At 43.3% G+C, this 25,748-nt stretch overlaps 2 protein-coding genes across 2 annotated transcripts in view; both read right to left on the bottom strand.

Moving 5' to 3' along the window:
- Positions 1–10,419, bottom strand: part of GTF2F2 (general transcription factor IIF subunit 2) — a 64,852-nt gene extending 54,433 nt beyond the window's left edge. The window contains exon 1 of the mRNA XM_015811074.2: positions 10,347–10,419. Within this exon, the coding sequence (XP_015666560.2) occupies positions 10,347–10,412 (66 nt within the window). The 5' untranslated portion in view covers positions 10,413–10,419. The remainder of the gene's footprint in view (positions 1–10,346) is intronic.
- Positions 10,420–18,387: 7,968 nt separating this feature from the next.
- The window catches only part of GPALPP1 (GPALPP motifs containing 1), a 16,534-nt gene continuing 9,173 nt past the window's right edge, over positions 18,388–25,748 (bottom strand). Inside the window, exons 7-8 of the mRNA XM_015811072.1 lie at positions 21,407–21,505; positions 18,388–19,796 (exon numbers count right to left, since the gene is read on the bottom strand). Coding sequence (XP_015666558.1) covers positions 19,578–19,796; positions 21,407–21,505 — 318 coding nt within the window. The 3' untranslated portion in view covers positions 18,388–19,577. The remainder of the gene's footprint in view (positions 19,797–21,406; positions 21,506–25,748) is intronic.

Raw genomic sequence — 25,748 nt, 5'->3', positions numbered from 1 at the left:
TCCCTCCCTCCCTCCCTCCCTCCCTTCCTTCTCCAACACTGGAAGTTTTCAAGAAGAGACTGGACAGCCATCTGTCTGAAATGGTATAGGGTTTCCTGCCTGAGCAGGGGGTTGGACTGGATGACCTCCAAGGTCCCTTCCAACTTTATTATTATTGTTATTATTAAATTGAAAGTAAATCAGCACCCAGGGCGGATGGCTTCTGTTACAGTGGCAGCCAACGCACTGCGGGGAGACCTGAAACAGGACAGGTACACCCCATCCTGGAGAAAAATCTTTCTACGTGGTCGCTAGGACTGGAAGACGACTTGAGAGGACACGATCGATCCAGGAGCCTCTCACGGCCTCGTCACTAACAGAAAAAATAAGTGGTTTTCAAAGCAGGGCAGTGTAGTTATTTACTAGCCCACGTTGTACCATTTCAGAATTTTAAAAGCAGCTTTGGGACGCAAGATGCCCACCATAAAAACTATCAGTAAAACACACAGATGCACGTCCAGAGAGATAGAGCCATCTTCCAAGCGGTCGCTTAGCAACGGTTCAAAGTTACAACAGGACCCCACCCCCAAAAGGGACTAAAAACAACCCAGATTCAACGTCCCGATGGCTAGCCACGCCCCCCTGCAGTCACCTGATCACACATTTTGGGCGCTCCGCCATCCGCCTGCGTTTATCGCCATGGGCGGCACCCTGCGATAACGTGACTGCAATATACAACGTGGGTTGTTGTTGGGGTTTTTTTAAGCAGAAACTGACATATATGTCTGGTTTCTATCCCAAAAAAATAAATAAATAAAAATGCCCAGTGCAGAAAATGTCTTCGCTTAAGGACCGCTGCATTTGCTTAACGATCGCTGCAAAAAATAAATAAATGAATGAAAAGTTATCAAACTGGGCCAGCCAATGGGCGTGTCTCGCTTTAGGACCATCGTGACGTAGGAAGGAAATTCCAGGCTCCGTTAAGGTTGTTAAGTCAAGGACTACCTAAACAATATGTTATATCCTCCGTTGCCCTCCCTTTCGCCACAAATCCCTTGATCTGTTCCACTTTGCCCTCGCAAAATAAGAATATGTATATTTGAAAAATTTTGCTCTCCGATAACCATAGCTATATGTGGACGATCCCTTAAATAGGAGCCAGCCGTGTTGTGCTGCGGCTGCCCAAAAAAGCCAACACAGGGCTAGGCTGCATGAACAGAGGGATAGAATCAAGATCACGTGAAGTGTTAATACCACTTTACAAGGCCTTAGTAAGGCCACACTTGGAATACGGCATCCAGTTTTGGTCACCACGATGTAAAAAAGATGAAGAGACTCTAGAAAGAGTACAGAGAAGAGCAACAAAGATGATTAGGGGACTGGAGGCTAAAGCATATAAGGAACGGTTGCTGGAATTGGGAATGTCTAGTTTAATGAAGAGAAGGACGAGGGGAGACAGGATAGCAGTCTTCCAGTATCTCAGGGGCTGCCCCAAAGAAGAGGGAGTCAAGCTATTCTCCAAAGCGCCTGAAGGCCGGACAAGAAGCAACGGATGGAAACTAATCAAGGAGAGAAGCAACCTGGAACTAAGGAGTAATTTCCCGACAGTGAGAACAATTAACCAGTGGAACAACCTTGGAGGTCATCTAGTCCAACCCCCTGCTCAGGCAGGTAACCCTGTACCATTTCAGACAAATGGCTGTCCAATCTCTTCTTAAAGACTTCCAGTGTTGGAGCACCCATAACTTCTGGAGGCAGGCTGTTCCACTGGTTAATTGTTCTCACTGTCAGGAAGTTTCTCCTTAGTTCCAGGTTGCTTCTCTCCTTGGTTAGTTTCCCTCCATTGCTTCTTGTCCTGCCCTCAGGTGCTTTGGAGAATAGCTTGACTCCCTCTTCTTTGTGGGAAAATGTCTCCTGAAAAATTATCTTCCCCGCTGCTGTTAAACCTCTCGATCCACTTTTAAGGTGCAAACTTCGCAGCACTATAGGGAGAAGTGCATAAAGCAGAAGGTCTTGGCAGGAGGGACCCAAATCCAGATTATTTGGTCTGTTCCCAGCTGGGCCAAGAAAAAGAGTCTCAATTCTGACCGGTTGATACCCCTGGCTTTTCCTTCCTGCGTTCCAGTCTCCCCATATAATATTTCCAACACATTTCTTCCCCTCGCGTAGCTTCCTTGCCTTGACAAAGTCAACCAAATGCTACCTGGTGCTAAGATAGAAAAAAAAAATCAGATTTCCCATAGCAGCCGGCCAGCGCAGGCAACGTTCAGACAGCAGCAATGAAGTAATAATAGGATTATTTCACTCTAATACTATCCTCTCCTCTACAGCAAGTTTATAAAGCACCCTTTCTTCATTGGGGCAAATAAAGCACAATGTTTTGGCTGCTGTATTAGGTTAACATTGATTTCTGCTCTGGCTTGTAAGGCTTCATTGCTAGCTTTTCTCCAGCACTAGGAACGTTTATATCAAAAGGCTTAGTAGACCTCTAATACGAGTCCCCCAAGAAAAATGACATTAATAACACCACACATCCAAACCTCTGGCTGGATCGCTCCGATTCCAAATAATCAAGATCACGTGAAGTGTTGATACCACTTTACAAGGCCTTGGTAAGGCCACACTTGGAATACTGCATCCAGTTTTGGTCACCACAATGTAAAAAAGATGTTGAGACTCTAGAAAGAGTGCAGAGAAGAGCAACAGAGATGATCAGGGGACTGGAGGCTAAAACATATAAGGAATTGGTCTAGTTTAATGAAGGACTAAAAGTGACATGATAGCAGTCTTCCAGTATCTCAGGGGCTGCCCCAAAGAAGAGGGAGTCAAGCTATTTTCCAAAGCACCTGAAGGCAGGACAAGAAGCAACGGATGGAAACTGATCAAGGAGATTGATAGAATATATATTTAAAATAGACAGAAATGTAGTCTTTTGGACTGATATCTTTGTTTTAACCAAGACAATTATTTTGTAATAGAGGGAGAAGAGGAGGTATTTGTGATAAGAAAAATAATAGTATTAATAAAGTATGTATAACTGCCCAGGTTCGAATCCCATAAAGGGTATGGCTAACTGATGAAGGCAAAAAAGCCAGAAATGGTCCATCTGATGCTTTATTGTTTATCTGCTGCCCGATTGTTGATAGCCCAAAATTGGAAGAGCCCAATTCTGCCCACGATGGGAGACTGGAGATTGAAAGTTTCGTATCTTGCTGAAATGGCAAAGATTTCGGCTTATTTGAAGAACCATTCGAATGAACAATTTTTATCAATATGGAGAAGATGGATTGTTTATATTCAAAAGGAACACAGAGTGGTAGAATATAATTTAGGTTTCTAGATTTTTTTTAAGCTTGTTTACTCTTTTTATCCTTTTTTTGTAGATTAAGATACTTTGTGGAGTTAGAGATATTAGTACTTGTTTACTTTTATATGAATATTATCCTGGGATTAGGTTTGGGAAGTCGGGGGGGGGGGGGGTTGATTGGTTATTGTGTTTACCTATGATTGTTTTTTATGATGGAAAAAAATAAATAAAATTTCTTAAAAAAAAAATAAATGATGTATTAGTTTAAGCAATAGGCTACATTTAAAAAAAAATGTAAGGATGTTGCTTTTGGGGATAATATATTTATCTTAGATAGAATCATCATGATAGGGAAAAGAGAAATGAGGGATGCCCGAAATGTTAATATGTCTATAAAAGCTTAACTGGAATATGGTAATTTTCAAAATAATAAAGCTTAAAAACAGGACTTGGATTCTTATAATTGAAATGTGACTGATGACCGATTGGATTGATCGAGGCTTTTTTTTTTTTTTTTTACAAATGTAATCATTTCAATTGGTAAAATAATATGTGGGAAATAGAGAGGGAACTTTTAAGGAATTAATCTGGGCGATATATGTATGATTCAGGGCTGTGGAGTCGGTAGATAAATGTTCCGACTCCGACTCCTCAGTTTTTTGTACTTCCGACTCCGACTCCCCGACTCCGACTCCTCTGTATTAATAAGCTAACAATCGGAGTTTACAAGTTTTTATAGCCTTAGCTGAATGACAGCAGTTTTTCCAATGGTTTACAGCTTCAGTCTTGAACTACTGACCCTCCATTCCCTTCACTTATACAAGTGTCTCTAGTCCTGCAAAAAACATATTTACTTAATCCCTTATCGGTGAGGGGCTAGGTTACCCATGGGCGCTGCTGCGTTCCCTGTAATAGCAGAACACAACACTATGGAAAGTATAAGTATTGCCGCTCCTAATTGTGCGTTGCGTGCCATATAGCGAAGCACATGAAAAGCATGCTTCTTCACGGTCACTTAACGTGTTCGTTTCGCCGTTCCGTGAGGCACTGCATGCATTGGTCTTTATTCTTACAGTAGAGAAGTCATTCATTATAACTTTTTGTGAATTGAGACATTTAAACTTGCTTTTTTTTTTTAATTCCAATCTAAATTTAGTAGGAGTCGGAGTCGGTGCATTGTTTGCCGACTCCGACTCCGACTCCAGGTACCCAAAATTGACTCCCACTCCGACTCCTCGACTCCGACTCCACAGCCCTGATTTTGTTCTTGGACAATTGATAGCCCAGCCACCACCTTGTTTCTCGAGCACTTTTATGTAAAAATGAAAAAACACCAATACAATTTCTTCATAAAAGAATTGCAGCTTAACAACTGGGGCGAGCTGGATCGTCAAAACGGGGCAAAACCCGACAACTTTCTTACTTAGCAGAGGAAATCTTGGGCTCAAGCTGTGATTGTAAGTCGAGGACTACCTTGTGCAGTAATAACAACAAAGAAGATTTGTTTTTTTCCCCCCCAGATTTTGAAGGAGACAAAGAGCAGTTGAGCAGGTGGAAGCCCCAATTAAGAAAAAGCTTCTGCTATCAACTGACAGAATAGGAAGCTCTTGGCCGTTAAGGCAGACAGAAACAAACAAACAATTAGCCTCTTTCTAGTTTTTGCCTCCAGCTGTAAAAACAATTTAGTAGTAGAATTTGCTGTAGAATTTGAAGCTCTGAATCTATCAATATCGTAAAACTGTCGCTGTATTTTAATCAACAAAATCTCCATTGTTAACACAAATAACAATGGCGATAAAGGACATCCTTGTCTGGTTCTGAGCCCCCCCTCCAATGATAGCTGAAGGAAAACCAGTGGAACAATCTATCAAACAAACAAACAAGGAGACCAAAAAGAAAACACACACACACACACACACACACACAGAGAGAGAAAGCTGTGGAGTCTTCAGAGAAATTGGCCAGAAAAGCAGGAGGAGATGGGAGGCTGCCGTTGACTTGCAAATGCTTGCCGCCTGTGAACAAGCCCATATCTGTTGGCTGTGTAAATCTAGAGGGGCTGCTCCCCCACCCTTATCCAAGCGTGTAATTAGGATGGAGCCACCATGAAACTGGGCTACAACAAGCAAGGCTCCCGGGACTCGTGTTAGTAGAGCAGTTATTGCAGCCGACAATATTGCTTGTGGGCGGAAGTCTGGGTTCCTTTAGCCCAGTGTTTCTCAACCTTGACAATTTTAAGGCACGTGGACTTCAACTCCCAGAATTCCACAGCCAGCATTGCTGGCTGTGGAATTCTGGGAGTTGAAGTCCACGTGCCTTAAAATTGTCAAGGTTGAGAAACACTGCCTGGCTTGCTTAGAGCTTTATAAACGAATAGAAACATTGTGGTGACTCTCAGGAAGCCGAAGCGTTAAATGTTCGGGATTATGGAATGTCTTATCGCTGCTCCACATTTCTCCTCCTCTTCCTCCTCCCTTCTAGCACTGATGACGTTCCCGAGTTGGGTAATGAAACGTCTGCAAGAAAACAAGCAAGCTCAGAGAGCAACAAGGAACCCACGGTTGTCCTCCTCCTTTCCTCCTGCTCCTCCCTCCTTCTAGCACTGATGATGTTACCTAGTTGGGTAATGAAATGTCTGCAAAAAAACAACCAAGCTCAGAGAGCACCAAGGACCCCTCATTTCTCCTCCTCCTCTTCCTCCTCCTCCTCCTCCTCCTCCTCCTCTCCACAATCCCCTCTCCCTTCTAGCACTGAAGATGTTACCTAGTTGGGTAATGAAACGTCTGCAAGAAAACCACCCAGCTCAGACAACACCAAGGACCCCTCATTNTCCTCCTCTCCACAATCCCCCCTCCCTTCTAGCACTGATGATGTTAATTAGTTTGGGTAATGAAATGTCTGCAAAAAAACAAGCAAGCTCAGAGAGCACCAAGGACCCCAGAGTTGTCGTCGTCCTCCTCCTCCTCCTCCTCCTCCTCCTCCTCCTCCTCCTCCTCCTCCTCCATAAAGCCCATTTCCTCCTAGCACTGATGTTCCCTAGTTGGGTAATGAAATGTCTGCAAGAAAACAAGCAAGCTCAGAGAGCACCAAGGACCCCACAGTCCCTCCTTCTTCTTCCTCCTCCTCCTCCTCCTCCTCCTCTTCTCCACAAACCACCCCTCTCTTCTAGCACTGATGATGTTACCTAGTTTGGGTAATGAAACGTCTGCAAGAAAAAACAGGCAAGCTCAGAGAGCACCAAGGACCCCTCCTGTCCACCTAAGCTTGGCTAAGATCTTCTTCCCAAGGAAGACACCAGAAGCTTGGAAGCAGGAGGCCTCCAAGGATTATCTCAACCATTAAAAAAAAAACAGTTTCCTAATTCTCAAACCTGGGAGCTATGTAATTGTGACCTGTTCAAGTTCTACTAAATATAATACGATTGTCATCAAGTTAACCACATCACGACAGAAACACAATTCAGAGGCTTTACACACGATTGTAGCGGAGACGAAAAAAAGCTACTGACTGCTGCATTTGCCATCTGACTCTGCTCCTTTTTTATGCCTACTGTACTTACTTCCTCCTGACTGCAAAGTAAAACACACTCAAAAAGAGGAAGAAGGAAGCAGCAAAGGGCATCCTTTTAAAAGCTAAAAATCAAAATGAATCAGTGAGGCCTCTTAGCCCTGAACTCCTGAAGGAAAGTGCTTTTTGGAACGGCGACGGTTGACAATCAATGTGCAGTCAGGAATCACACGTACTATGACAGTCTTATAATAAGATTACAGCATCTGGAGAAAAAAAAATCCAAAGAAATCCTAATTCCATGTCTTTTATCATCTTAAAAAAACAATCCTGGGAGATAGAAAAAAAATCTTAATTCTATCCACATGAGTTACACACCCTTCCCAATGTTGAATCCAAAACACTCACTTTATTCAATTTGTATCTCTTCCTCCAGAAACCCCCAAGCATTAAATGTGATACTTAGTGGCCAAAATGTTCTTTCCTGTTTTATTTACTTCTTGGTTTTCCTGCAAACCTAATAATAGTACTTCTGTTAAGGTCTGCCTGCTTATTTTTTTTTATTCTTTTATGGACTACTCTATAAAGAAAATATATATTAATACAAGAAGAAATACTGAAAAAAGATTTGTGTGTGTGTATAACAGATAAGTAAACGAGAGATTTAAAATACGAAGACAGCTTTCTAGATTATTTTGTTATACTGAATACTTAAATATTGTTAATTCATTAGAAATACTGATTAATGCATATAATTATAATTATTAGTGCATGTAACTTAGCGCTATGGCGCTAAGCATAAGCTAAAAATGAAGGACTGCAGCCAATGAACTAGAAATCAAATGAAATTCAACTATTCTGATTTAGATGTTTCACAAAAAGTGGAAATGCAAATTCCACGCACTGAAAAAGGCTATATATAGCTGTCCCAGGTGAAATCTCATTTCAGAAAAGGATTTTTCCTCCTCTGAAAAAGAGCTACACAATTTCAGATTCCAATCTCCTGCAGCTATTGGAGATGCTACCTAATTAAGCTTAATTGGAGTTAGTGAAGCAGCAAAAGATTACTTTCCAGCTTTAATGTTCAGCTCAGACCATTTCTTCTTTATGGTATGTTCCCCCTGTCCTGCTTGATGAAAATTGCTAGTAATTTAGATTGGTTATTTATTTGTACAGTGCAAAAAGAAACCACAGTATATTCATAATCAGAATGTAAATCGGTTCCTTTTTTAGAAAACCCACTTGGGTAAGATTGATAGGCTGAACGAGCAATGTGTAGCCATGTGTGATGTTCTGGACAATCAGGTCAATGAAACAATAACAGGATAACAGAGTTGGAAGGGACTTTGGAGGTCTTCTAGTCCAACCCCCTGCTCAAGCAGGACACCCTTTCCCATTCCAGACAAATGGCTGTCCAATCTCCTCATCAAATCCTTGGCTGAAATCAAGTCGATATTAGGACTATTGCACTCCCGCTTTTAAGAAAGCTATCCTTACAAAAAATAAGATGAAAGAGACAAACCTACGCTGATTTCTTGTAATTACTTTGGATGTAAGTTGAAAACTATACTATGCCTTGCAATAGGATGCTATTTATCCCTGCTCTGAAATTCACCTTTTAGAAGTCTTACAGGATTGAGAATGCAGAGTTTCACTTTTCCTTTGGGGAACGCTAAACAGAAGCTGATTACTACAGCGCCAGGGCTAAAAAAAATGCAAAGCAGAAATAAAAGGACCTTATGAGGCTTTAATGTGGGGTCTAATCCATCATGGTTTACCCAGTATTCAGTGAAGCCCAGAATAAATAAATTCCCTCCCCTCTCTCAATATATAGTGCAAAACACTATAGGACAGTTTATTGAGTTTACAGGTAGCCCTTGACTTACAACGATAGATAGATAGATGGATGGATGGATGGATGGATGGATGGATGGATGGATGGATGGATGGATAGATAGATAGATAGATAGATAGATAGATAGATAGATAGATAGATAGATAGATAGATAGATAGATAGATAGATAGATAGATAGATAGATAGATAGATAGATATAGACAGACAGACCTTTGTCATTTTTTTTACTGTGGGCACAACGGCCCACATTAAAAATGAAATTTAGTTGCTTGCTCTCAAAGTGCACACATATATAACACACATTTAAACATTCTATACACAATATATGTACCGTATATAGACCTACAGCCTTACATATAAGCAACATATATTAATCACTGTCCATCTTGAATACATAACCGAAGGACAACGCCGCTAAAAGAATGACTTATGACCATTTTTCACACTTACAACCGTTGCAACAGTCCCCGTGGTCACATGACCAAAATTGAGACCCATTAAAGGGTAGTTTACCTTTCATTTAGTGACCATTTGAAGTTGCAATGGCACTGAAAGAAATGACTTATGACCTTTTTTCACACTTACGACCATCCCCCATGGTCACGTGATCGAAATTGAGGCACTTGTCCACTGACTCATATTTATGACAGTCGCAGCATCATCCCAGGGTCACGTGATCCCCTTTGGCGATCTTCTGACAAGTCCATGGGGAAGCCAGATTCGCTTAACAATCGTGTCGCTAACTTAACAACTGTGGCAAAAAGGTCGTAAAACGGACCAACATTCACTCAACCAATGTCTCACTGAGCAACGGAAAATTTTGGGTCCAACTCTGGTCGTAAATCGAGGACTACCCGTATAGGGTAAGTTTACCTTTCATTTAGTGACTATTTGAAGTTTCAAGGCCAACTGAAAAGAGAGACTTATGACCGTTTTTCACACTTACGACCATTGCAGTCACGTGATCGAAACTGAGACGCAACTGACTCGCATTTATGACGGTCACGGCGTCCTTGGGGAGGGGGCATCACGTGACCCCCTTTTGTGCGACCTTTGGACAAGCCAAGCCAAGGGGGGAAGGGAAGGTTCACTTAAGCCACCACAACTGCAGCGATCCGCTTAACAACGGCGGGAAAGAGAAAGGTCGCAAGATGGGCAGAATTGACTTAGCCACTGTCTCGCTTAGCGACGGAAATTTCGGCCTCCATTGCGGTCGCATATCGAGGACCTCCCCCTCCCCCCGCATTTTAGTGGACTTCACCCCAACCCCGTGCAAAACGTGGTCCAACAATGCTTGATATCAGCACTGGACCCGCCCCCCCCTCCTCAAGGCCTACTGCTCCTGACCATGGAGGCTCCACTGAGCCCAATTCTCCTCCTGGGGACCCGCTTCCTCACCCACCGGCCACCCTTACCGCCTCTCGTGGCGGGGAGTTCCGCAGATTAACCGTCTGCCCCACCCCACACCCACCCCAAATCACTGGAGATTCTTAAGAAGAGGCTACTAACTAGACGATCCCTCGTCTGAGATGGCGCAGGGTGGACTAGAAGACCTCCAAGGTCCCTTCCAGCTCTTATTATTCTATTCTATTCCCTCCTGGCTGGGAAGAGCGGAAGGGAAGCCTCCCCGGCTTCTTCTCCCGCCGAAAGGCCACCTTCCCCCGGGCAAGGACCCCCCTCCGGCCCCCGAGGCTCACCTTGACCAGCCACATCCCCGTGTTCTGCTTAGCGCCCGTCAGATCCAGCTCCCCCTTTTCGCTCATGGCGGCGGCGGCGGCGCCGGACTCTTCCTATCCGCCCGGAGTCGCGGTAGCCACCCGGACCGCAATCGGCAACGGACCGGCGGCGACGGATCCTCGCCGGGGCCAAAACAAAAAAAGCAACGAAAACGCTTCACGCCCCAGCGCGTAGCCAGCTCCTTGCGCCCAGGCGGCGTTCGATGGGGAGGCGTGGCTGCGAGGAGGGCCGGGCTAGGGGGAGGGGGAGGAGCCGAGGGTGGGCGTGGCAGAAGGGGCGGGGACGGAACTGTCTGCCAAGAGTTTCATCTTTTCGTTTGAATAAATAAATTTACAATTCCTTAAATTAAAAGTGCTGGAGCAGGCAGGTTCGCGTTCTAGGGTGAACGTGTGTGTGTGTGTGTTGTGGTTCCCTTTAATAGAATGTATTTATTTATATTATATTTATTTATACAGTGATTAATACTTATATGTTACTTGTATGTAAGGGTGTAGGTCTATACATATGTTGTATATAGTATGTTTAAATGTGTGTTATGTTCGTGTACGCTTTGAGAGCAAGCAACTAAATTTCATTTTTAATATGCCATTGTGCTCACAGTAAAAAATGACAATAAAGGTTTATCTATCTATCTCATCACGCGGGGGATCCTGGGGGCCTCTAGATGCTCCCATGTAACACCTCTCCTGCGCGAGCTGCACTGGCTGCCGGTGGCCTTCCGGGTGCGCTTCAAGGTGTTAGTAACAACCTTTAAAGCGCTCCGTGGCAATGGACCTAGGTATTTGCAAGACCGCCTCCTACCAAACACCTCCCTTCGACCAGTCCGCTCCCACAGAGAGGGCCTCCTTAGGGTGCCGTCGGCCAGACAATGCCGGCTGGCGACCCCCAGGGGGAGAGCCTTCTCTGTGGCAGCTCCTGCCCTCTGGAATGACCTACCCCCCGACCTACGTACAACTACGGACCTGCGCCTCTTCCGCCGAGCCTTGAAAACCCATCTATTCCGTGCGGCCGGCCTGGCGTAGTTTGATTATGTTTTAGTGGAGGTTTTGTATGGGGTATTTTTAGAGCAGGCCTGTTATTTAATTTGATTTTAGAACAGAAACTTGTGTATATTTATCGTGGTTTTTATTATCGCCTGTTCACCGCCCTGAGTCCCGTAAGGGAGATAGGGCGGTATATAAATTCAATAAATAATAATAATAATAATAATAATAATAATCACTATCCTATCTATCATCTATATCTATCATCTATCTATCGATCGATCTATCGATCTATCTATCTCATCACTATCCTATCTATCTATCTACCTATCTAATCACTATCCTATCTATCATCTATATTTATCGATCGATCAATCTCATCACTATCCTATCTATCTATCTATCTAATCACTATCCTATCTATCATCTATATCTATCTATCATCTATCTATCTAATCACTATCCTATCTATCATCTATATCTATCTAATCACTATGCTATCTATCATCTATATCTATCTATCTATCTATCTATCTATCTATCTCATCACTATCCTATCTATCTATCTATCTATCTATATCTATCTATCTGTCTGTCTATCTATCTATCTATCTATCTATCTATCTATCTATCTATCTATCTATCTTGTTTGGCTAATTTTGCTCAGTTGCTTTCTAATAGAACATTTTCTTTAATTAAAATACATTAATCAAACATATTCAACAATACATTAATTAATCTGTTGTTTTATTCCATTGCAGGCCACCCGCAGTTGGGTTTCGTGAGATGGACGACCATATCAATGTGATTAAATTACTAATTTTATTTATTTGGTGGCTTGGCAACTTCAGTATTCCCAACTCCCTTGGCTGGGGATGCAAAACTGTGTAAAGTCAGAAAAAGGGTGAATTCAATTAGCAAATTATGTTTTTCAGTTGCCTCCTCCTCCCCAAAGTCTTACCCCAACATCCTAGCATTTAGTTATTGGCTATTTCAAAAGGAATTTGAGATGGAGACGTATTGATTTAGATACCTCCTGTGGCATGAATCTTATTGTTTATTAATTAGGTGGCTGGCAGGTTTGCTCATTTTTATTATTGGGTTTGTTTAATACGTTTTGTTTTGTTTGTTTAATAAAAAATATTTCTTTAAGGTTTAGGCCACAGCAATCAGACACCTACTAGGGGGTTACCAAAAATATAACATCCAAGGCACAATAACGATAAATACAAATAATAAAAACAGCATCCCAAAGATGCTTTTTTTTCATGAGGCCACTGGACTTTCTTGTTGTTCTTTGAGAATGTTTCGCTTCTCCTCCAAGAAGCTTCTTCAATTCTGACTGGATGGTGGGGAATGGGAATAAAAAACAGCACTTGTCGTTAAAGTAAACTAAAATTAAACCAGCCTATCGGTCCCTTTCTTATTAATACTGTACAGCAATGCAATATCTTCTTAGGAACAAGTATCATTGTTTTGAGTATTGGAAAATCGAGTAATAGAGCACCCAGTTCTAATTTTGGAATTTCCTTCCCTCTTTCCTTTCCCCTTTGATTTTGTTCTTTTAAAAAGTCGGGGAAGATTTGAAAGGGCTTTTCGGCATCTGTTAACCTATCCTTGGCATCTCTGCAGATGCTGACCTTGTTTGAAGGACCGACAGGACTGAAAGAACGGCCCCAAATTTGCCCTTTGGGTGAAAGTGATCCTCCACCCTGTGACTGATGACCTTATCTGTGAGCCAACCTACTTTTGACATTTTTGACGTGAGTAAAGCAATGAAATGTCAGGGCAAAAGCCACTTTTCTGGAAGGATTAGAAAAAAATTGACATTTAGAAAGGACACGTAGCATAAGCAAAGATATAAATCGGTTGGTACCGAAAGCAAAACCTGCCAACAGCCCATTCATAACCAGGATTGCAATTTAGTTGGTTAGTTTATGATGATGATGATGATGATGATGATGATGATGATGATGAAGAAGAAGAAGAAGAAGAAGAAGAAGAAGAAGAAGAAGAAGAAGAAGAAGAAGAAGAAGAAGAAGAAGAAGAAGAAGAAGAAGAAGAAGAAGAAGAAGAAGAAGAAGAAGAAGATGATGATGATGATGATTGGTAGGGACCTTGGAGTTCATCTAGTCCAACCCCCTGCTCAGGCAGGAAACCCTATACCATTTTGGACAAATGGCTGTCCAGTGTCAAAGACTTCCAGTGTTGGAGCATTCACCGCTTCTGGAGGCAGGTGGTTCCACTGGTTAATTGTTCTCACTGTCAGGAAGTTTCTCCTTAGTTCCAGGTTGCTTCTCTCCTTGATTATTTTCCATCCGTTGCTTCTTGTCCTGCCTTCAGGTGCTTTGGAGAATAGCTTGACTCCCTCTTCTTTGGGGCAGCCCCTGAGATACTGGAAGGCTGCTATCATGTCCCCCCTCGTCCTTCTCTTCATTAGACTAGACATACCCAATTTCTGCAACCGTTCCTTATATGTTTTAGCCTCCAGTCCCCTGATTATATTTGTTGCTCTTCTCTTTGTTAAGATTTTTTCACCCCTTCATTTCTCGTTCAGGGGAAACATTCTATCCTGCCTCTTTTAATATTCCCCAAAATATTTCATTCTCGTGTGTGTGTGTGTGTGTGTGTTTGTGTGTGTGTGTGTGTGTGTGAGGGAGGGGGGTGCTGACTTCCTACATTACTCAACTGTGCATACCAAATAGATAAATATTGATCTTTCCAAGAACTTCTGACAAGCAAAGTCAATAGGGAAGCCAGATCCATCTAACAATTGCATGATTCAATTAACAATGGCAGCGATCTGCTTAACAAATATTGTAAAAAAATATATATATTAAAAAATCAGGCCTGACTTACTTAAGAACCCGCCTTCCTGAGCAACAGAAATTCTGGTCATTGAATTTATCTTCCTATAAAATCAATATTCTCTTCCATTGTTTCTCTCTGGAAGCAACACAGCAGAAGAATTGAACTAAACTTCAAGGAGTAGGAAAATTATTGACCATATGGAAATGTAATCACAATCCATAGGAAACCCTATACAAGGAATCCTTCCAGAATATTTTCCTGCAGAAATCCCTAAGAATTCAAGGACTTTTGAATTAAATGGGTTTAAGATTAGGAAAAAAAGTCTACTCTATTCCCTTCTAATTATAACATAAGGAACGGCTGCTGGAATTGGGTATGTCTCTTCTAGTTTAATGAAGAGAAGGACGAGGGGGGACATGATAGCAGTGTTCCGCTATCTCAGGGGCTGCCCCAAAGAAGAGGGAGTCAAGCTATTCTCCAAAGCTCCTGAAGGCAGGACGAGAAGCAACGGGTGGAAACTGATCAAGGAGAGAAGCAACCTGGAACTAAGGAGAAACCTCCTGACAGTGAGGACAATTAATCAGTGGAACAACCTGCCTCCAGAAGCTGCGAATGCTCCAACGCTGGAAGTTTTTAAGAAGAGACGGGACAGCCATTTGTCCAAAATGGTATAGGGTTTCCTGCCAGAGTAGGGGGTTGGACTAGATGACCTCCAAGGTCCCTTCCAACTTTATTATTATTATTATTATTATTATTATTATTATTATTATTATTATTATTATTATTATTATTATTATTATTATTATTATTATTATTATTATTATTTTAATTAATTAATTTAAAAGTGTTTTAAATAACCATTATCCTCTTGAGTTGCTAGCAAATAATCAACTTGGTAACAGGAAAGGTGTGTTGGTCCTGTGTTAGGATTTGGCATCACATTTTCAGATTAACTCATTTTATCGAAAGGCATTGCACACGCCTTTTAACAACTGTGTTCATCCCAAAAAGTTGCTACAAGATTTCTGATGTTTAGCAAATAATAATAAGAAACTTCTGGATCCAGCTAGTACTTTCTCTCTCTCTCTCTTCTCTTGCACTTTCAGGTCCCAAAGATATTTTTTTTCAAGAGGCAATTTAGATTTTCTTGTTTTTCTTTGAAGACGTTTCGCTTCTCATCCAAGAAGCTTCTTCAGTTCTGACTGGATGCTGGGGAAGGGAAGGATCCAGTCAGAGCTGAAGAAGCTTCTGGGATGAGAAGCGAAACGTCTTCAAAGAAAAACAAGAAAATCCAAATTGCTTCTTGAAAAAACACCATTGGGACAACCAGGATCTGGATGCCTGAGAATCTCCATAGACACTTGGAGGCTGTGCACAATTAAGCAAATTGTAAACTAGCTCAACCATTAGCATTTAAACAGTACACCAACACACACACACATCCCAAATGGACTACAGTTAAAAGTTAACCTTGCTTGTCCTACAAAAGTCAAGATTGTTAACTGTCTGGGTTAGCCATGTTGTAGAAATCTAACTACCGGGGAAATGATTTGGCTTTTATTACCCAGTGCTTTGAAGCAGGCTTTTGAGGGGCAGGGACGCCTAATGGAAATCTCACTGTTGGGAGCTTAAAATATTGCTTTTGCGACCCGCGGCTAGCACAACTCGCTTCTTCCATGCTGATTTTTTTTTTCCTTTTTCAAAAACATCTTTGTGATTTTTAATTGCTTGCCATTGATTCGAGCAGCACCTGACCCCTGCAATGGGATGCATTAATAGCTCTCCAGATGCTTTCTGCTAGCAAGAATTCCATCCGCCCGGATGGTTGCCAGGGAGACCGTGCGCTTGTCTCCTACAGCCTGACATCAGCTTTTGGCAGCCTTGACTGTTTGTTCCCTCTGGGCTGACTGACATTTCAGCCGAGGCTTCAGTACTTTGGGGAGAGTTGAACTCTGTGATCCGTGCTCGGTATGTTAATCGGGGAACAAGGACGCGACAGCGGAAAACCAGTGTCTCCTCCAGGGCTCCGCTTGTTTCCTATGACATTTCGACTCCAATGTTAATAATAATAATAATAATAATAGTAGTAGCAGTAGTAGTAGTAGTAGTAGTAGTAGTAGTAGTAGTAGTAGTAATAATAATAATAATAATAATAATAATAATAATAATAATACCATCAAACATCCACATCTGCCTATCCCAGGTCCTGGGTAAGGACTCGATAGGTAGACAAAATGCCAAATCCAGTCTGAACATCTGGCTGACTGTGCAATGATCAATAATAATAATAATAATAGTAGTAGTAGTAGTAGTAGTAGTAGTAGTAGTAGTAGTAGTAGTAGTAGTAGTAAAGTTGGAAGGGACCTTGGAGGTCATCTAGTCCAACCCCCTGCTCAGGCAGGAAACCCTACACCATTTCAGACAAATGGCTGTCCAGTCTCTTCTTAAAAACTTCCAGTGTTGGAGCATTCACCGCTTCTGGAGGCAGGTTGTTCCACTGGGTTAATTGTTCTAACTGTCAGGAAGTTTCTCCTTAGTTCTAGGTTGCTTCTCTCTTTGGTTAGTTTCCACCCGTTGCTTCTTGTCCTGCCTTCAGGCGCTTTGGAGAATGGCTTGACTCCCTCTTCTTGAGATATTAGAACACTGCTATCATGTTCCCCCCTCGTCCTTCTCTTCATTAAACTAGACAGACCCAATTCCAGCAACCGTTCCTTATACGTTTTAGCCTCCAGTCCCCTGATCATCTTTGTTGCTCTTCTCTGTACTCTTTCTAGAGTCTCAACATCTTTTTTACATCGTGGTGACCAAAACTGGATGCCGTATTCCAAGTCTGGCCTTACTAAGGCATTGTAAAGTGGTATTAATACTTCACGTGATCTTGATTCTATCTTGATTTTGTCTCTCAGTGTTATCCGTTCTTTTATCCATGTTAATATAGTTGCTTGGTAGTATAACGTCCAGTCCGGTAATCCAAATCCTCCATTTTCTTTCACTTCTTGCAGCATTTTCAGTCTAATTCAGTCCAGCACTACCTGTATTTTGGGGAGATTATCCTTACGCTACTTGTTTCCCCCAGAATGACTAATCAATGCATCAAGCCAGAATTTAGAAGCAAGATTTATAAATTAGATAACCAATTCAGTGCTCAAAGCATGAGTCAGATTGACCCTCGCATGGCATCCCAGCAGGGAGAAAATTAACAAGCTTAGATAATGAAAACTTGATCTAGTTTCGCTCCGTTCCTCCTCCTCCTCCTTCACCTTCACCATACGCTACCTACTACCAAGAGAAAATTGGAGAAGTGATGCGACACGGTCTTCTCTTTACCTCTTTGGACTTGAGGGTTTGATCCAAGCAGACCCAACTTTCTGGGGGCAAGGAATTAAGACCAAGAGGAGGTTTCTGTTGCTAAAAATTGGAGAATGGCAGAATGTAGGAAGAGAAGGCACAAACTACACACTGGCTGAGTTCAGCTGTTGTCCAGAGCAGTGTTTCTCAACCTTGCCCGCTTGAAGAGGGGTGGGCTTCAATTCCCAGAATTCCCTAACTCAGTAGGCTGGCTGGAGAATTCTGGGAGTGGCCTCCAAATGGCCAAAGTTGAGACACACTGGTCTAAACCAGGGGTCTTCAAACTTGGCCCTTTGATGACTTGTGGACTTCAACTCCCAGAATTCCTCAGCCAGCCTCCATTTTGTTTGTTAGATTTAAGACAGGGGTCTTCAAACTTGGCCCTTTGATGACTTGTGGACTTCAACTCCCAGAATTCCTCAGCCAGCCTCCATTTTGTTTGTTAGATTTAAGACAGGGGTCTTCAAACTTGGCCCTTTGATGACTTGTGGACTTCAACTCCCAGAATTCCTCAGCCAGCAATGCTGGCTGAGGAATTCTGGGAGTTGAAGTCCACAAGTCATCAAAGGGCCAAGTTTGAAGACCCCTGGTTTAAACCAATGTTTTTCAACCTTGGAAGAGGTGTGGCCTTCCACTCCCAGAATTCCTCAAACAGTTGGCTGGGGAATGCTGGGAGTGGAAGCCCACCCATCTTCATCCACTACCCACTAAAATCCAGGAAGCCTCTTTGGTGTCTTTAGACACCCATTGAAAACTCAACTTCAGGCGAGCTTCACGTGCGCCTGGCTGTAAATCTAAATTCAAATCATAAGTGACTCTTATTTGAAATTTAGCTGAATGGCAAAAATAACAACGGAGGCAAGACTTGAAGCCTTTATTGTAGACAAGCATGAAGCCATACACAGATTTGGCAGGACGGTTCAGCCAAGATAACAGCCGATACAGGACTAAGTTCCAGGGGTTAAAATCCACGTATATTGTGCCTAATTTTTCCTAGTCCCTGGCTGTTTGGCTACTATCATCAAAGCCGATGGATCCATTTTTGCTACTTCATCCACTCTCTCTTTTCACCTAGGACTTCCTGCTAAGGATATGGGAGGAATGCCTGCCCATTCCACCTGTTCCCCTTTTTAATGACTGATGTTTTGGGGTTTAATGTTTTACTTCATTTAATAGATTATTTATTACGGATGCCGGTGCCGTTTTCATCCGTAAGCCGCTTCAAGACGCTCTGCAACAGGGTGTGCTTTTAGAAATATATTAAAGAATAAATCTAGTCCACCAGAGATTTCAGAGAAATCTTAGGAGCCGAAACCTTTTTAAGGAATCGCAATTCAGTTTATCGACGGCTCCTGTCCATCAACTTGGAAAAAGCAGCAGAGAGAGAACGGGGGGAGGGAGAAAAAAAAAAGACGGGTTTGGGACAATTTTAATAGAGATGGTTATGCTTTATTCATCACCCGCGTCAAATGCACGGGTAAAGTTAATCATCTTTCCTGCGGTGATAATTACGATCGGATCCCAAGCTGTTTGCAGCAGCCATCCCATTTTCTCTCTCTCTCTCTCTCTCTCTCTCTCTCTCTCTCCTCGACTCTAAATGCCAAGTTACACGCCTAGCATTCTGACATTTGAAATCCCAGAATGATCCCAGCTGAAGAAATGCACGCACCTTATGGGTTATTTGAAACTTTAAAATATTTCAAACGGGCGTCTTCGTTTTCAGAAACATGTAAAGGGAAATCTCCCCAGGAAAGGGTGAGATTTCACCATTCTTGGGGAAGGAAGCTATGCAGTGAAAAATCACCAGAAGTATAGCAATTATTATTTCTATGTTTGTGCAGAAGTCCTTTAAGGGAGGGGGGGCGGCAAATTCTACTGCTAGGTTCTCCCCTGCCCTCAACAGCTGGACTCATGCAACCAAAATCCAGTCATCCGTGCAACGGAACGCAGGGCTCCCGTTTAAAGGAAGGTTATTTTTCACGGGCGGGTCGTGTGGGCACGGAAAAATGTTTTTATTGAGCACGCTTGCTATTTGGGTAGGCGTCCCAATTATAAAAAGGTATTGCATTTGCCGTGGGAAAACCTGGTGTTCAAGTCCCTGGACTGTTTTATGATGGCTTTCTTTCGGGCTTCGTCAATCTGATGGACCTGAAGGTCCTGATCCCGGTCAAAGGGTCTTCTCTCCTGGGGTTTGTCCTGGTCTCCCGCAGTTTTGCTCTTCAGCTTCTTCCGGTGGATGTCCAGCAGAGATTCAGATCGCTGAGTGTCCTGGAATTTAAAAAAAGTTTGCCAATAAAGGGGGAAAGGATACAAAGAATTAGAAAACTGGAAGAGAGATGCAGTGGGACAGAAAGCTGTAAATCCAACATTCTTAAAAAGTCCTTTGAACTCAGGAACGTTACCTTTGCTCATCACCTGATCAAAAAGTGAACGCAATTAAGACTAGCCCCAAAAGGAAAATAAAGTTGCTTACATATTTATCTGTGACAAAGGGAAATAAGCCCCAAGAGCAGATAAAACCACTTATTATACCTCTTCTCTGTGCTTCTCTATGATCTCAGACAATTTGCTGGGAGTCCCATTTTGAAATAATCATTTTTTAAAATTATGGTCAAAAGAACAGCAAGCAGAAAGGGTATAAAAGGTTGAGACTGGACCTGATTGACTGGCCATTGGCCTATAGCTGTCCTTCTGGATTCTGCTATACCAGGGATAGGCAACCTTGGCTCTTTTATGACTCGTGGACTTCAACTCCCAGAATTCCTGAGCCAGCATGCCTCAGCTTGGAAACCTCTCCCTTCCCCTCAGCATGGCTTCCTCAGGAATTCTGGGAGTTGAAGTCCACGAGTCATAAAAGAGCCAAGGTTGCCTACCCCTGGCCTAGGCCCCTTCATGACTCGTGGACTTCAATTCCCAGAATTCCTGAGCCGGCATGGCTCAGCTTGGAAACCTCTCCCTTTCCCCTCAGTGTGGCTGGCTCAGGAATTCTGGGAGTTGAAGTCCACCAGTCATAAAAGAGCCAAGGTTGCCTACCTCTGGCCTAGGCCTAGGCCGCTTTATGACTCGTGGACTTCAACTCCCAGAATTCCTCAGCCAGCCATGGCTCAGCTTGGAAACCTCTCCCTTTCCCCTCAGCACGGCTGGCTCAGGAATTCTGGGAGTTGAAGTCCATGAGTCACAAAAGAGCCAAGGTGGCCTACTCGTACTATACCATATGGTCCTCATTGCAATTGGTTATTAATGTAAGTGATGTTGTGTTATTATGCTTGCTATGCTCCAAATTATTAGAGAAATAAACCTCTGAATCTTAAAGGAAGAATTATTACGTTGTGTTGCTGTCTCTTGTCTTTTTCACTGGGTTTTTCCACGACAGCTCGTAAATATCTTGTGAAGTTTCCAAAAGAATTTTCTTTAGAATTGTGACTGAAGACAAAGTCCAGTGGCCAGCTCATCAAATGAAACTTCCTTCCCCATTGGCAGGTATTCCCATTATATTTAAGGAACATCCTTAACTGACTTCCCCCCAAAAGCGAGCATCTTCCAAATATATGGATTTCAGCTCTCAGAACCCCCCCCCCTGCCAGCACAGCCCTGGCTAGGAATTCAACCCCGAAGCTGCCATCCTGGGAGGAGAATGCTCCCCCCAAAAAACAAACCAAGATACTGTCAATTCTCCTCGTAAAGTAAAAGTAGTGTTTGTACTTCTAGGGTCGTGGCTTGTGTCTCGGTACTAATTGGCTAGACTGCCTTGTACGAATATGTTTCCATAGGAACACAGAAAAAGAAATGATCGTTCAGCCTTGGCGTTTCTGAAACAACGAGAGTTTTCTGAAAAGACAAACACAGAAACCAGCATCCCCAGATTAAAGGACACCTACATTGTATGAGGATAACTGCTCAGCCAGCCGTCTGTCTCTCTCGGAGAAGCAACTTTCTGCGCTGTCCTTAGAGACGGGCTTTTTCGCTTCCTGCTGTTCCTGAAAAATCAGAAAAAACACACACACACACAAAAAGAAGGGTTAGCAGGTGCACAAAGAAATGCACAAATCAAAAGAGAATCTTGGTTAATCCAGGTCTTCTTTAGGCCCCCAAATAATAAGAGCTAAGGGCGAATTTTGCTCCTCGTGGTAGAAAAATCGTGACTGCCCAGCCTAGGTACACGTTGTTTTAGTCAGGACAAAGAAAATGTTATTTATTCTGTGCTGAGAATTTTATCTATTCACGCGGAGAGCATAGAAATAGGGCTGACTCAAAAGGTTCCAGCTGAGATACTTAAGCTTTCTTGACTTGTCCAGGATCAACCCTCAGAAGCAGGGTGGGAGGCATGCTTTAAAATGTCCATTTCTCTCCCTTCCCTCCACAGGGAACGAGAGTCCTTGCTTGCTGAAGGTTAATGAGGTCCTGCAACTTGCATTGGGGGGGGGCAATGTTTGTTTATACGGCCGTGCCGAGCTGCTCCGATGCGACTGGAATCCTTAAGCAGGATTTCAGCTGGCATCTCAAAGGAGGTTTAATTGGTAAGACAATTCAGTTTGACCTTTCAATTAATGTGAAGAGTCGCATTGACAGGATTCAGTTTTTTCTGCACGGATTACGGAAAAACAGCCATCCGATCAACGCGTACGCATCTAATCCAAGCCAGAGCTTCAATTAGGTGGGTTTATTTGATGGAGAAACTGGATTGGCACCTGATTACCGAAGTGAAGCTTTGCACAGCCCTTGTTGTTGTTGTTGTTAGTTGTGAAGTTGTGTCCGACCCATCACGACCCCATGGACCATGTTCCTCCAGGCCTTCCTGTCCTCTACCATCTTCTGGAGTCCATTGAAGCTCCCACCTCCTGCTTCAGGGACTCCATCCAGCCACCTCCTTCTCTGTCATTGTCCCCTTCTTCTCTTGCCCTCCATCTTTCCCAGCATCAGGCTCTTCTCCAGGGAGTCCTTCCTTCTCCTTAGGTGGCCAAAGGATTTGAGTTTCAACTTCAGGATCTGGCCTTCTAAAGAGCGGTCGGGGTTGATCTCCTCCAGGCCTTCCTGTCCTCTACCATCTTCTGGAGTCCATTGAAGCTCATGCCTCCTGCTTCAGGGACTCCATCCAGCCACCTCCTTCTCTGTCGTCCCCTTCTTCTCTTGCCCTCTATCTTTCCCAGCATCAGGCTCTTCTCCAGGGAGTCCTTCCTTCTCATTAGGTGGCCAAAGGACTTGAGTTTCAGCTTCAGGATCTGACCTTCTAAGGAGCAGTCGGGGTTGATCTCCTCTAGGACTGACCGGTTGGATCGCCTTGCAGTCCAGGGGACTCGCAGGAGTCTTCTCCAGCACCAGAGTTCAAAGGCCTCCATTCTTTGGCGCTCAGCCTTTCTTATGGTCCAACTTTCACAGCCACACATTGCAACTGGGAACACCATGGCCTTGACTATACACACTTTTGTTGGCAGGGTGATGTCTCTGCTCTTTAGTATGCTGTCTAGATTTGCCATGGCTTTCCTCCCCAGGAGCAAGCGTCATTTAATTTCTTGGCTGCAGTCCCCATCTGAGGTGATCTTGGAGCCCAGGAAAATAAAATCTGTCACTACCTCCATTTCTCCCCCATCTATTTGCCAGGAATTGAGAGGGCCTCTTATTTCCTTCTAGAATTCAAATATCTGTCTTGTAATTCTCCACAATTTCATATACTGCTCTTTCCTGCTTTTTTTCCCCCCCAGCCCTGAAGTTCTTTCACCCGACGGTCGGATTTCTGCTTTGTTGAACCGAGATCAATGAGTTTCGCTCTATAAATAGTCCTCACAACCGTTGGTTGAGTGACCGTTCGTCATCACAGCAGCAATGAAAAAGGGGACTTGTGGCTGTTTTTCGCACTTGTGACCGTTGCAGCTTCCCCAGGGTCACCGGATTAAAAACTCAGGCACTTGGCAGCTGGCATGGACTTACGGCGGCCACAGAGACCCAGGGTCACAGGATCTCCTTTTGCAACCTTCGGACGAGCAAATCTCAACGAGGGGGAAGCCCGATTCACACAACCGTATTCAGAAAGAAAGGTTGTCAACTGGAGCAAAACTCACTTAAGAACGGCCTCGCTTAGCAACGGAAATTTTGGGCTCATATTGTGGCTGTAAGCCAGGGGTAGTCAACCGTGGCTCTTTTATGACTCGTGGACTTCAACTCCCAGAATTCCTGAGCCAGCATGGGGGAACTATGGCCCCTTCATGACTCTTCCAGAATTCCTGAGCCAGCATGGCTCAGCTTGGAAACCTCTCCCTTTCCCTTCAGCATGGCTGGCTGAGGAATTCTGGGAGTTGAAGTCCACGAGTCATCAAAGGGCCAAGTTTGAAGACCTCTGGCTTAAGCCAAACAAGCTTTCTTACAGTAATAGGTTAGTTTATTCACATGGTCTCCTAATCTAGAGTCTTAGTTAACCAACATCATGAGCTATTTCAATCTCTGGGAGTTGAAGTCCACAAGTCTTAAAGTTGCCAAGTTTGAAGACTCCTGGTATAAGGTCTTGAGTAGGGGGTTTGACTAGAAGACCTCTTGAGGTCCCATCCAGCCCTAGGATTCCATGTTCTACATTGGAAGAGGCTGGAGGATCCTTTGGACAAAAGTTTTGGTCCTTTTCAAGCTAGTCGTCCTGGAGAGAATTATGGATTCTCTCTGACAGTGATAAAAAATTGTAGCCCAAACATGAAGAGAACTATTGATGGCGTTATCAAGCAGATTGCTTTTCTGGGTGTTTTGCTGACCAATCTGCTGAGTATTTTTCTACTAAGCTGGCTCAGGAATTCTGGGAGTTGAAGTCCACGAGTCATAAAAGAGCCAAGGTTGACTACCCCTGCTGTAAGCCGAGGACTATTGGCGTAAGTTGTTGTGTGTTTTTTTTTATAAAGTCACTAGATCTTAAGTGGATAAAGAAACGAGGCAATGTTGACAATTAGTCCAGGGCTGGGTTCAAGTTTGTGGACTGCGCACCCGCCTGGCCACATTCATCTCTCCACAAAAGCCGTTTGAAAGCGTCCGAGAAAAACAGCGCTCAAAGCATTTGGCCGCTTCTGTAAAAGCAGACATGCTCCAGCCTTCCGGATGCGAGGAAAGGGTTAGCAGATAATCGCTTCTTCTTGTCAGGTCCCCAGACCCTCATCGTTTCCCCTGCATATATATATTCTACTTTTGGGGCTTCATCTCCCAGAATCCCACCCTTCCCCAACATGAAGGCTGGGGAATTCTGGGAGTTGAAGTCCACAGATCTCCAAGTGGCCACGGTTGGCCAGCACTGCTGTAATAGATGCCCTGAACCCCCACAATAGAGGCTATCTTTGAAGGGAGAGTTTGTTCACGGTGGGGATGAAACCTATATATGATTATCTTGACCAGGTCTGTGTCTTCCCCCTTAATCTTCAGAAAGTTCCTGAGGCTATTTCGAAGAGTGTTTGATGACAGAGAGATAGTTGATTGTACTTGGAATGGCTGACCTTGGATGGAAACTCATCAAGGAGAGAAGCAACCTAGAACTAAGGAGAAACTTCCTGACAGTGAGAACAATTAACCAGTGGAACAACCTGCCTCCAGAAGCGGTGAATGCTCCAACACTGGAAGTTTTTAAGAAGAGACTGGACAGCCATTTGTCCGAAATGGTATAGGGTTTCCTGCCTGAGCAGGGGGTTGGACTTGATGACCTCCAAGGTCCCTTCCAACTCATTATTATTATCTGTTTACTAGCTGTACCCGGCCACACGTTGCTGTGGCTCAGTCTGGTAAAAGTGTGCGTTGCTTTTACGTCCAACAGATGGCACTGTTTTTTTAAAAAAAGTATGTTTTTACCTGTCACAGGTGTGACATCTATATAATAGTAGGTATATAAAAACACGCGTATTCGAATGCAACGTTGTGTCAAAATTTCAAAGCAATCGGTGAAGAACCTTCGGAGATTTAAGATTTTGAACAAACGAACATTTACATATATATATATATATATTTGTTTTCTGAGGTTTTCGCGGGTGTTTGTATGTAGGTCTTTAGTTATTCGGGTTTTCTCCCGCGTAGAATTAGAAGTGTCTTGGCGACGTTTCGACGAAGTCACATTCGTCATCTTCAGGCTAGTGTCTTCAGCTTCGTGCTTCTGGGAGTAGTGTGTGTGATCGCAGTTGTTTCTTCCTTTTAACTGCCAAAAAACCCCACTGGCAGTTAAAAGGAAGAAACAACTGCGATCACACACACTACTCCCAGAAGCAC

This window comes from Protobothrops mucrosquamatus, unplaced genomic scaffold, assembly GCF_001527695.2.
Source record: "Protobothrops mucrosquamatus isolate PMUCROS unplaced genomic scaffold, P.Mucros_1.0 scaffold28, whole genome shotgun sequence".
In the NCBI taxonomy this organism is placed as follows: domain Eukaryota; kingdom Metazoa; phylum Chordata; class Lepidosauria; order Squamata; family Viperidae; genus Protobothrops; species Protobothrops mucrosquamatus.
Note: the sequence above shows the minus strand (reverse complement) of the source record. Positions and strands in the feature narration are given on the sequence as shown.